Source organism: Mustela erminea, chromosome 14 (assembly GCF_009829155.1).
Source record: "Mustela erminea isolate mMusErm1 chromosome 14, mMusErm1.Pri, whole genome shotgun sequence".
In the NCBI taxonomy this organism is placed as follows: Eukaryota; Metazoa; Chordata; class Mammalia; order Carnivora; family Mustelidae; genus Mustela; species Mustela erminea.
In genome coordinates, this window is record NC_045627.1 from 38,495,326 (window position 1) to 38,509,106 (window position 13,781).

At 36.2% G+C, this 13,781-nt stretch overlaps 1 protein-coding gene across 4 annotated transcripts in view; it reads right to left on the minus strand.

Annotated features, from left to right (window-relative positions):
- Positions 1-13,781, minus strand: part of MICU1 (mitochondrial calcium uptake 1) — a 247,798-nt gene that overhangs the window by 107,798 nt on the left and 126,219 nt on the right. For 2 of the 4 annotated variants that reach the window (XM_032313603.1, XM_032313601.1), the window contains 2 exons: positions 6,412-6,417; positions 4,619-4,733 (listed from right to left, as the gene is read on the minus strand). In XM_032313603.1, the coding sequence (XP_032169494.1) occupies positions 4,619-4,733; positions 6,412-6,417 (121 nt within the window). The remainder of the gene's footprint in view (positions 1-4,618; positions 4,734-6,411; positions 6,418-13,781) is intronic. The other 2 variants (XM_032313604.1, XM_032313602.1) reach the window with 1 other exon arrangement.

The following is a 13,781-nucleotide window of genomic DNA, read 5'->3' on the forward strand; positions in this document are numbered from 1 at the left end:
CCTTCTCTTTCTTCATTTCTTTAATAAGGATCTAACTTTATTTTACATCGTTGCCTACTCTTTTTTTTCTTTTAAAGTTCTATGCCCATTGTGTGGCCCAAACTCATGACCTCGAGATCAACAGCTGCATGCTTCCCTGACTGAGCCAGTCAAGCATCCTAGAAGAGCAGCTTTCTTGTTCTTATTTTTAGCAGCAGTAATTATAAATCAAGAAGGGAAATGAATGACTTGCTATGTATAGCTGTCAAATTTTATTTTTGACAACATAGTAGAGCTTTTAAAGTATGTGGAGGTCTAAATGTCAATCCATTTGGGCACAGAGTTCATATTCTTCAAAATGATGGCAATTTCTTGAACAATACTGAGTCTATCAATTTTGGAAAAAAATCCAGCTATTTAGAAATACGACAGTCCTGCACTGTCTGGGTTATGCTGTTTTACATTGCTCCACTGGTTTTCTGCTAGAAATCAGAACAGCCCTTGTTGTCCACCAGAGTTAATAGATTAATAAAAACGCTAATTCACGTCTCCTTGTCCCAAACCACTCCTTGGCAAATCTTCTGATGTTTAAAGAACTGCATTGTCTCCTGTAGGATGATTTGGGAACCATTTAGTTTGTCTAGACTGTAATGAAATCTTGTTAACCACAAGGAAGATGATCCCCTGAGAGCCTCATTTCCTATCATCCTAGCTGCAAGCTAGGACATGGGAAAGAACTGATCTCAGTATAATCCCTATGGCACATTTCCCCCCACAGTGGTCAGCTAGGTAAGTGGACAATGCAATGTGCAACGTTCAGATTATAAGACTGCTTGAACTGCCCATTACTTACAGGACAGTTTATGACCAACCTTCTGACAGCCTGAGAGAAAGAAGAGGCACTATGTAAGTTATGGCTTATCACTGCTAAACATGTGACCACAGACATAAAGCCAATCAGCAGGAGCCTAGATGGTGCAATTGGCCTGGGTACAAACCCTGAATCATCTACCTACTCTGGAACTTGGAACAAATTTTTTTTGTATATAACCCTCTGTATGCCTCAATTTCCTCACCTGTAAAATGAAGATAATAATAGTACAAATATTGTAAGGTTGATGTGAGGAAAATATATGTGTAACTGAAGTCCCCAAAATAGAAGAAAAAGTATCTCAAGAAATAACGGCTGAATTTTTTCCAAATTGGATGAAATGTATAAACCCACAGATCTAAAAAGTTAAAGAACCCCCGAGGCAGGAAACACGAAGAATACTAAATCAATGTACATAATAACATAAATGAAACAAACAAAAACTTTGTTCCAAATTGGGCAGTGGCTCTCAACCAGGAATGATTCCTTCCTATCCCCAACCCCCAGGGGTATTTTGCAATCCTGAAGACATTTCTGATTGCCACAATTGAGAGAGGGAACAGGTGTGCTACTGGAATCTAGTTGGTAGAAACCCAGAATGTTGCTAAACCTCTTACGATGCACAGGATAGCCCCAAAGCAATAAATTAATCCTGCGTCAAACATCAATAGTGCTAAGTTAAGAAACACTAGAGGTGGGGCACCTGGGTGGCTCAGTGGGTTAAGCCTCTGCCTTCAGCCCAGGTCATGATCTAAGGGTCCTGAAATCAAGTCCCGAATCCGGCTCTCTGCTCTGCGGGGAGTCTACTTCCCCAACTCTCTCTGTCTGCCTCTCTGCCTGCTTGTGATCTTTGTCAGTCAAATAAACAAAACCTTAAAAAAAAAAAAAGAAACACTAGAGGTATATAATCATCAAAATGCTTAAAACCATTGGTATAAAGAGAAAACCTCAAAATCATATCCTTATATTTTCTAATTCCTGACAATACAGAAAGCACACTTGACCCTTGAACAACACAGGCTTGAACTACGGGGGTCCACTTACATGTGAATTTTTTGATACAGTACAGTACTGCAAATGTATTTCCTCTTCCTTATGGCTGTATTAAAAACATTTTCTTTTCCAGTTTACATTATTGTAAGAGTACAGTATATAAACATATAGCATACAAAATATGTGCTAATTGAATTTGTGTTTTCGGTAAGGTTTCCAGTCAACAGTAGACTATCAGTAGTTAGTTTTGGGGGAATTCAAAGTTTTTTATAGATTTTCAACTGTGTGGGTTGGGGAGTTGTTGACCCCAGAGTTGTTCAAGGGTCAACTGTATGTGACATTGTAATACTAAGTACTTTTTGTAAATCACCCACTATATTTAAGCTAGGAGCTGGCCACAAAAAGCAAAGGTGCCTAGACCAGTAGAGGTACTTGGAGTGGTTTCCAGAATTTACCGGTCAGTGCGATTTTACCTGCCTTAAACGGCTGAATTAAAGGAGTTACACAGTGTGCTTGGTAATCTGAAGGTTCTGCTCTGTAGTTCTTCTGACGCTTTGAAAGATAAGAAGGTAATAGGACTGAATAGTAGCTATAAATTAAAATCTTATTTCAGCTCAACAGACATTTGTACAGGGACTACTGCCACTGCACACAGTATTATCAGTACAGTTCTCCAAGCTGGTCTCTTCATTTAAAGAAGTATTTTCTGACATATCATGCCTATTGAATGCAAATTCTATTCAAAGTCTCAAAAAAGGCTTAAAAACTCCTATCAATTCTGCTGGTTTTTTTTTTTTTTAAATGACAAGATTTATGGATCTTTCAAAATCAGGAATGAAATCGCATTCTGTGATAGGATATCAAGAATAAAAACCCAGGCAAGGGCACCTGGGTGGCTCAGTGGATTAAGCCTCTGCCTCCGGCTCAGGTCATGATCTCAGCGTCCTGGGATCCAGCCCCGCACCTGGCTCTCTGCTCAGTGAGGAGCTTGCTTTCCCCCTCTCTCTGCCTACTTGTGATCTCTGTCAAATAGATAAATAAATATAAAAAATAAAAATAAAAATAAAAATCCAGGCAGAACTGTAAACTGTAAAATATTGGGCACTGAACTAGGTACTTCAGATCCATGATATTACAATCCTCAAATAAGTTAATTTGCATTTGATATTATTGCCACCTTCACTTTGCAAACAAAGCAGATGAACAAATTCACTGACTTGCCCCTAATCACAAAGCTAAGAAGTGGTGGGCTAAGATCTGAACTGAAGTCTACTGTGGAAAACCATGCCCTACCAAAATAACAACTAGCTTTAACAATACTCAACTTCAGATCATAAGTGTTCTTTTTTTTTTTTTAGCTCACTATTCTGGATCTTTGTAACAAATCGATACATAGCTACATTGTTAGAGCACTGGTCCACCACATGAATTTATTCAGACACTTTGGTATCCCAAAGACAGCTGTGGTAAGGCATATTAGCCTATATTTCTTCATTTTTCTGTCAGTGGAGGGAAGAAGGGTAAGAATAGGCAGAAGAGCTATGGCAGGAACTGTCTATTGCATATGTCATTTATTACAAACTACCTTAAAGTTTTATCTTTACAGATGACTAGCCTAGAGAAGGGAGGAAGAGGCAGTTATTTTTGTTTGATAAGTGACACCTGAAAAAAATTTCAGGATCGCCTCTTTCAAACATACGAATCAGATCTCTTTGGTTCAATTTAGATAGATTTTTAAAATTTTTTTTAAGATTTTATTTATTTATTTATTTGACACAGAGAGAGAGACTAAGCATGTGCACAAGCAGAGGGAGCAGCAGGGAGAGGGAGAAGCAGGCTTCTTGCTGAGCAGGGAACCCAAGGCGAGGTTTGAAACACAGGACCATGTGATTATTACCTGAGGTGAAGGCAGACATTTAACCGACTGGGCCACCCAGGTGCCCCAAGTTAGACAGATTTTAATAAAGTATACAGAGAAAGCTAGAAACATACTTTTTTGGTTTTTCTGAATGGTTAGGAAAAAAAAAAGCCATATAGAGTAGCATATTTATCAAACAAATTGTTTAGTTTTAAAAAAATCAGCAATTCATCAGTGTTTTAAATGAGTCAAATATAAATTTTGTGTTTTAAGAAGTAATCCTCTAAGATTCAAAAGTGAATATTCAACCCAATTGCAAAAACTGAGCCAATTTTCTTCTTCAGTGGAGAAATGATAGATCAATATGTGTTTTAATGAGGAAGTAGAAACATTAATAAAGGCTATATAGCACCAGGCAATGTATAATCTATTTTTTTTTTTTAAAGATTTTTTTTTTTTTTTTTTTTTTATTTAACAGAGAGAGATCACAAGTAGGCAGAGACAGGCAGAGAGAGAGGAGGAAGCAGGCTCCCTGCTGAGCAAAGAGCCCCACGTGGGGCTTGATCCCAGGACCCTGGGATCATGACCTGAGCTGAAGGCAGAGGCTTTAACCCACTGAGCCACCCAGGTGCCCCAATGTATAATCTATTTTTACAAATAACAGGGCTTCAATCACTTAAAGGCAGATTTAACTTTTAGGGGTTTTTTTTCCTTACCTTTACACTGACACTTTATTTTTCTTCCTTTTCTCTCAGGTGGTTCTATATATAAGTTATACAGAATTCAAACATATGAAATTATATGTAACTTATATATAATTCATTAACTCTACAAACATGTTGTTTCCCCTCCATCAACTTTTTTTTATAGTCCTGTAAGCACCCTATTAATGAATAAAAAGAAAAATTTATACTTACTGGAAAGAACAGTTGTAAGGAAAATGTAGTCCGAAAAAGATATGAGTCCACATTCTCCAAGTGTGTAAAATATACTGCCTTCATCAGCAAATTTTTCTCGTTCCTGGGCAATTTTCTATTATATATGGGTCCCACCAAAAGAGAAAAAGAAGACATAGCAGAATGAGAATACAGAGATCAGTCACCACTTTTATGTAACAGTTTTATGCTATTTATCATAAGCAATTCTCTGATGGCCATTCCAAATTAATGGATCCTTTACAGTTTTCAAGAAGTTTAAAATTATAAGACAAAAGATGATTTTGTCTGTTTCAACACTGACTTAATATAAACACTAGAAAATACTTTCAATTTTATGAACTTCTACTATTTGACATATACTGGCTCATTCCAGGACTGGTTTTGTTTCTAGGGTTTAAAAACAATCCACCTAGGGGCGCCTGGGTGGCTCAGTGGGTTAAAGCCTCTGCCTTCGGCTCAGCTCATGATCCCAGGGTCCTGGGATGGAGCCCTGCTTTGGGCTCTCTGCTCAGCGTGTAGCCTGCTTCCTCCTCTCTCTCTCTCTCTGCCTATTTTGTAATCTCTGTCTGTCAAATAAATAAATAAAATCTTAAAAACAAACAAACAAAAAACAATCCACCTGGATTGTTGAATGAGTATATTTTATACCTGAAACTAATACAACACAGTATGTTAACTATACTGGATTTAAAATAAAAGCTTAGGGGCGCCTGGGTGGCTCAGTGGGTTAAAGCCTCTGCCTTCGGCTCAGGTCATGATCCCAGGGTTCTGGGATCGAGCCCCGCACTGGGCTCTCTGCTCAGCAGGGAGCCTGCTTCCCCCTCTCTCTCTCTGCCTGCCTCTCTGCCTACTTGTGATCTCTGTCTGTCAAATAAATAAATAAAATCTTTAAAAAAAAAATAAAAGCTTAAAAAATTAAAAACAATCCACCTTTTTTTCTGTAGAGGCATATAAAGTAGGAAAACCAAACCAAAACAAAATGAAATCAGTACAATTTGCCCAAAGTCAGCTAACTGCCCAAGAAAAACTATACTACTTGGGATCATAAATGGGTGGGTAAGTAACTATTTTCAAGGACCACATAAATGCTCATAAAACTAATTTCTGAAATACTAATTTTAATTTTTACCTTTTGACCCCAAGAATCTTAGGTTTGGAATGTAGGACAGTTTGCAGAGCAAAGAGCACCTCTGAAAGATAATGGCAAATCAGACATGCATGCTAAGATTTAGGCATGACTTAATTTAATTGTATTATTGATACCTTGCTGGAGGCGCCTAAGTTTTAGCTATTTGATGAAACTCTCCTAAAACTTAGATTTTATTCTAAGTATATATTAATTTTCTTTAATCTATAAAACACACAAAGAGTTAATTCTTAGCCTTAGTAATGGTGTGTCTGGCAAGTGGTCTCCCGCATGTTTAGGCAAAGCCACTCTGTTTTCTGAATTTCTAGCGAAATGATAAACTGAGTGGTGACACTGAAGATATTTTCAAAAACTGAAAAGGATCCACCAAAGAGTTAGACTTGGAACTAATTTCCATAAATTCTGGACCAACTAAAGATAGTCAAGGAATTATTCTGGGTACCAAAAATAGAAATAGGAGGTTTTAAGAACCCAAAACAACAAAGAGCAATCAAAGTAATAATGTCATGCAAGCACAAAATAAGCAGCAGCATTGCAAGCACAACCTCTGCAGGAGTATCATGAAAACTCAATCAACAAGCACCACCACACCAGCATCCAGGTACACAACTATCCAAGAGGTTACCTCTGTCTAGTGAAGATCCCATCATACACCACAAAAGAAAGAAAACTAGTTAACCAATTGAAAATTCAAGGACCAAATGAATCATCATGGTCTTCTGAATAAACCTTTCCAAAATAGGCTCTATTGGGTATTCGCTTATTCATATGAAACAATAACCTTAAACAGGTTAAAAAGTCCATAGCTGAATGCTAACAAAGCAGTGAGATTCTGATGGTACATTCTAGTTAGGAAAGGACTTCTCTGACTCATCTGTGGTGGACAGAAAGCATGGTCCTGCTTGACAACATTGAGAGATTTCTTTGAACTGACAAAAATGAACACAGTCCAATGTGTCCAAATTAAGGTTAGATCTCATATCAACTTGATCTTCTACCAAGAGACTGAACACAAATTTCAGACCAAAAAAAAAAAAAAAAAGCTACCGGAAGAGAACTAGAGCAGCAAAGCCTTTCACTGGGAACTTAACATTTTAATTTCTCAAAAAAGGGAAACAAACAGTTACATTTTTACATGACCCAAGATACCATAAAAATAAAGTATGTGAATAAGAAAAAATACATAAAATGAGAACAGGCTCCACAGGCATAACAATACTAGCTAGAACAATAAATACGTATAAAAGCTGACTACTTTACATTAATTATGTAATGATCGTACAGAGAGATTGCTATAAGCCAATAAAATAAATACTGGGATCCAGAAGTTGAGAAACACAAAAAAAGTCTTTTAAAGCGGCAACTAACACAAAGGAGGATATCTAGTATTTTTTTCTAACAATCATCTGGACTATGCTGCTGTTCCAAAGATGACAAAAAGAAATCTAATTCTGTTGCCAACTTTTAATTTTGATATAATTTCAAACTCAGAAAAGTGGAAAGATCAATATAAGAAATTATACTTTTTTTCCTCATTATACATTTTACCTACACTCACCAACAGTTTACAATTACCTTAATTGCTTTATCATTTTATATAAACATTCTTTTATACCTCTGAAAGTTCAATACGCACATCCCTTTACATTTAAATACTTCACTATATACTTCTTATGAACAAAGACATTCTCTTACATATAAGAGTACAAATTTAATAAAACCAGGATATTTAATACTGATACATACTATTATCTCATCTATTCTTTTAAATTTAGTTAACTATTCCAATAATTTCCTTTATAACTATTTACCCCAGCCCAAGATGCAATCCACAATCATAAGTGTGCTTACTTGTACTGTCTCTTCAACCTCTGTAATCCAAAACAGCTTTTTTTGCCCTTCTTTATTTTTTCCTATGGAACTTTCTTATCATTTTTGATTGTAGGAAAATTTATGTAACATCAATTCACCATTTTAACCATACAATATAAATATGTGGGTCTTTGGGTTTTGCTTCTTTCACATAACATGTTTTCTAGGTTCATCCATGTTGAAGCATCAATTAATACTTCCTTTTAATCACCAAACAATATTGCATTGAATACATAATGATTTGTTTATCCATTCATCCATTAAAAGATATCTGTGTTGTTTTGAGCTTTCGGCTATTGAGAACAGTGCTACTGTGAACACTCATGTTCAAGTATTTGTTTGACTATCTGCTTTCAATTCTTTTGGGTACGTGCTTAGGAGTGGAACTACTGGGTCACATCAAAACTCTGTGTTGAAGTTTTTGAGGAATGGCCAAAGTGTTTCACAAAGCAGTTACAACATTTGACATTACTATTACCAATGTATAGAAGTTCTAATTTCTCTACACAGTCATCAACACTTATCTTCCTATTTAAAAAAAAAAAAAATTATAGCCAGGGCTCCTGGGTGACTCAGTCTGGTAAGTGGATGCCTTCAACCCAGGTCATGATCTCAGGGTCCTGGGATCAGCCCTGTGATGGGCTCCCTGCTCAGCGGGGCATCTGCTTCTCCCTCTCCCTCTGCTCACGCTAATAAGTAAAAAGATCTTAAACAAAAACAAAAACAAAAAAAAACTATAGCCATTCTAGTGAGTGTGAAGTTGTATTTCATTGTGGTTTGATTTACATTTCCCTAGTGCCTAACAATGCTGTGTTGTGCATGTTTCATATGTTTATTGGCCATTCATATACCTTCTCTGGAGAAATGTCTATTCAAATCCTTTCCCTATTTTTTGAATTGGATTATTTGTCCTTTTGTTATTGAGTTGTAAAAGTTCTTCATATATGCTTTTTTTGTTTTTTTTTTTTTTTAGTTCTTCATATATTCTGTATATAAAATCTGTATCAGGTATGATTTTTCTCCATTCTGCACACTGTCTTTCTACTACCTCGATAATGTGCTTTAACACACAAAAGGTTTAAATACTGATGAAGTTCAATTTGCTTGTGCTTTTGATGTCATATCTAAGACTCCATCACCAAATCCAACGTTATGAAGGTTTACTACTAGGTTTCTTCTAACACTTTGGTAGTTTTAGCTTTTACATTTAAGTTATTGATCCATTTTGAGTTAATTTTTGTATATAATGTGAAGAAGGGATCCAAATTAATTCTTTTGCATGTGAATATCCAGTTGACCACACACAGTTTGTGGAAGAGACTATTCTTTGACCACAGACTGGTCTTCACACCTTGTTGAGTATCAATTGACTATAAATTTGTGGGTTTATTTCTGGGTGCTCAATCTCATCCCATTGATATTTATGTCCATTTTATGCCAATACCACACTCTTTCTGTTTATATAATTTTTAAAAAATTATGGTAAAATGTACATAAAATTTTTTATTTTACTCTATTTTTATTATTTTTTAAAGGATTTTATTTATTTGAGAGAGAGAGAAAGAGAGAGAGAGAGCATGAGATGGGGGAGTGTTGAAGGGAAAAGCAGACTTCCTGCTGAGCAGGGAGCCCGATGTGGGACATGACCCTGATCCTGCTCAGGATCATGACCTGAGGCATGCTGCTTAACAAGTGAAACACCCAGGTGCTCCTGTACATAAAATTTTTTAAAGTATACAACTCAGTGGTAGTAGGTACAGTCACAATGTTAAATAACCATAACCACTATCTAATTCCAGAACTTTTTCATCATCCCATTTGAAAACTCCTTCCCCACTCAATAGTCACACTCCAGTGCCCTGCTTCTTCTAGCCCCTAATTTACTTCCTGTCTCTACGGAGTCATCTAGATATTTCATCTAAATGGAACCAAACAGCTATTTTCTCAGTAGGCTACTCTGTAGATCACAATTAACATCTTAAATTTATAACAATCTAGTTTGAATTAATACCAACTTAGCTTCAGTAATATTAAAACAAATTCTACTCCTCTAGGGCTCTCATTAAATATTTTCATAAATTACATCTTTATACTTTATCTCCTTAACACAGATTTATAATTATTTTACGCCATTTCTCTTTTAAATTACACAGGGGGGAAAAAGTAGTTAGAAACCCAAAAATACAATCACATTGGCTTTTATTTACCAGTGTTGTTACATTTCCTGGTGTCATTTGTTCATATAACTTCATGTCACCACCTAGTGTCCTTTCATTTCAGCCTTAAGGACTCCCCCCAACTTTTAAAAAATTTTTATTTATTTGTCTGAGAGAGAGAAAGAGAACACAAGTTGGGGAGCAGCAGGCAGAGCAGGCAAATGGAGAAGCAGGCTCCCTGCTGAACAAGGAACACAATGCAGGGCTTGATCCCATGACCCAAGATCATGACCTGAGTCGAAGGCATACGCTTTACTCACTGAGCCACCCACACGTCCCTCTCATTAGCATTTTTTAAAATAGGGTAAGACTACTAGCAACACTTACTTTCACGATTCTTTGTCTTAGTTTTTGACAGTTTGATTATAATGCGTAGGTTATCTGTGAATTTATCCAAGTGTAGATTTACATATTTCATTAATATATGAAGTTCTCAGCCATTGTTTCTTCAAATATTGCTTTCTTCTCTTCGTCCTTGCCTTCTGGAATTCCTATCATACATATGATGGTGCACTTAATAATGTCAGAAGGATATCTTCAACTCTCTTCACTTCTCTTTATTCTTTTTTCTCTAACACTGGATAATATTAATTGACCTATCTTCAAATTCATGGATTCTTTTTCTACTGACTGTTCAAATCTGCTATTGGACCTCTTTGGTGAAATTCTCCTTTTGGCAATTGTACTTTTCAGTATCCAGAATTTTTACTTGATAACTTTTTGAAATTTCTATCTCTTTGTTGATATTCTCTATTAGTTCATACATCATTCTCATTTCCTTTGAGTTCTTTTCCTATGGTTCCTTTTAAGTTATTGAGTATATTTAAGACAATTGATTTAAAGTCTGTAGTTAAGTGTAATGTCTGAGCTTTTCTATTTCTTTTTCCTTTGAAATGGACCGTACATTGTTCTCTGAAAGCAAAATTTGTTGAGAACTGTTGAAAACTGACATTTTGGGCACCTGGATGGCTCAGTTGGTTAAGCAACTGCCTTCAGCTCAGGTTATGATCCCGGAGTCTCAGGACCGAGTCCTGCATTGGGCTCCCAGCTCCACGGGGAGTCTGCTTCTCCCTCTGACCCTCTCCCCTCTCATGCGCTCTCTCTCTCAAATAAATAAATAAAATCTTTTAAAAAATTATACATTTTGTATAGTATAATGTGGTAACTCTGGAAATCAGATTTGTCTTCTCAGGGTTTGGTGCTACTGCTTGAGTGGGTGTTAGCTATTTCTTTAGTGACTTTTCTAAATTCTTTTAAAAAAAATATTGTATTCTTTGTCAAGCATGATCACAGAAGTCTCTGTTCCATTAACTTAGTGGTCAGCTAGTGATTTAACAGAAATTTCCTTAAATTCTTGGAGCCAAAATATGTGTTTGGAACACTCTCTAGGTCTTTCAGTACTCTCCAGGTTATTTCAATGCTTAGCCACTATTTAAAAATCTGCCTTTGCCTTCACTTCTTGCTTGCACAGAAGCTAAAAGGCAGCCAGAGGTGAAAGCTTAGGGTCTCTTAAGGTTTCCTCTAAGTATTCATTCAGCTCTGGCCATGTAAGGCCTTCCAGATTCCTCAGTATATGGGAGAACATTTCAAAGTCCTTGTTCTCTCACCATCTCCAGCTGTAGCCTCTTCATTCCCAGGTTTTTTGGTTTGTTTGCTGCTTGTCTTGGGCTGCTGTGGCTACTACATTTAACTTTAAATGCTTTTGACAAATGCCACTTGGGAGGCCACCCCAGCTCTAAGAAAGTTCCAGTGTAGGCAAAACAAAGGCAAGCCCACAAGCTGATTCCTCATTGACCAGACAGGTCAATGCCCACAATCACATTCTCTGCACTGCTCCCTCTGGCACAAGCAATCTGTACCAGGAATAGTTTATCACTGCCATTATGCTGGTGAGTAGGGAAACGGTTGTCAAGAAAATAACCCCACAGCTTTATCTTAACAAATTTCAGCATCTTCTTTCTTCTTTAAGCATTCCCCTCGTTGTTTAAAGTCTTCTTTTTTTTAAGATTTTATTTATTTGACAGACAGAGATCACAAGTAGGCAGAGAGGAGGGCAGAGAGAGAGAGGAAGGGAAGCAGGCTCCTTGCTGAGTAGAGAGCCTGATGCGGGGCTCGATCCCAGGACCCTGAATCATGACCTGAGCCAAAGGCGGAGGCTTTAACCCACTGAGCCACCCAGATACCCCTAAAGTCTTTGATAAGTTAGATTCCAGAGATCTAAAAAGTTGATTGATAGTTTGTATCATTAGATTTGTACATCTGTCTCAGTGGAAAGATATAGCTTTGGAGTTACCTACTCTGCAATTTTTAAAAATCTCTTTGTAGTTTTTTACCTTGAAATATTTGAAAAGTGAATTATACTGAAGAAGATCCCTCAATTTAAATTAGACTGATATGTCTTCATGATTACATTCATATCTATTATAAACTAAGAATTTATATTGGTATCTCTAATTTCATTCTAATACAATGGGGTACAAAGTAGTCTTACCCCATACATACTTTTTATTCCCTTCTCCAACAGGGAGAACCCTGGTTCCCATTATCTTCAATATATTTACTCATTTGCTTAAGCTTAGAATATACAGAGAGTAGCTTCACAATTGTTAATCATGTCTGCAAAAACCAAACGTATCATCTATACTTCAGTACCTGTTTTGTTTTAAATAAAATACACTTTTGGTGAGATGCACAAATCTAATGATACAAAAAAATGAGTTTTATAAATATATATCTATCTGAGTAACCCCCACATTCCCATCAAGATACTGAACATTGCCACTGGAAACATTTTCTTTTATGCTCTTTCACAGTTAATTCCCAAAATATTTTTATACCATTGACTGGTTTTGCCTCTTCTAGAAATTCCTCAAGCGGAGTCACCAGTATATACTCTTTGGTGTACAGCTTCCTCAGCTCAGCATAATGTTGGGGAGAATCATACTGTATTTTTCAGTAGTTCATTTTTATTGCAGAGCCTCAGATCCTCTCCCTGTAGGCTCTCCACAACAACAGTCAGTATCAGATATTTGGTGAGTCACCTTAGAGAAAATCTTCATCCTCAGTCAAGCTAGATGGCGAAGACTTTAGCCAACCTCTGATTGCAACCTTATGAAAAAGCTGAGACAGAACCTTCTAGAGAAATTGCTCCCAAATTCCTTACTCACAGAAAGCATAAGTGACAAGAAATTATTATTATTGTTTTAAGCCACTAAGCTTTGGATTTACTACTCAGCAAGAGATAACAAATATAGTCAAATACATGCATTAAAAATATTTCCTGCTAGTTTTTGGCTTATAATTTCTATTTTATTTTAACAATGAAAAGTTTTAATTTTCATTAAGTCTAATTTTTTTTCCTTTATGGTTATTGCTTTTTATATCCTAATACATTTTGCCTCTCTTCAGCCCATTAAAATAGTCTCATATTTTCCTTTAAAAGTCTATAGTCATAGATTTTACATTTAGGTCTATGATCTATTCCAAGTAAATTGTATGTATAGTGAGGGGAGGGGTAGGGTTTATTTTTTTAAAATATGGATATATAGTTGTTTCTAAACTATTTGTTGAAAATACCTTCTTTTCCCCATTTAATTACTTTGGCACCTTTGTTAAAAATTAATTTACCATATAAGTGTGGCTTCTTTTTCTATAGCACTTTCTGATATGAGTAGGCCACCTTCTTCTTTGATTACTAACAAAGTGCATGACTATTTTCCAAAGTAGAAATAAACATGAAATTACGTGAATGGTTGAAAAGGTAACTTAAAACTCTGCACAAGATGCATTTGGGGTTATGGTTTAGACTTAGCCACCTCCACTACAAAACAGCTGTAAAGTGTGCGAACATACCTTTGATTGTATACTGATTGAGAATTACTATTGGAACCTATCTCCATAGGGGCTA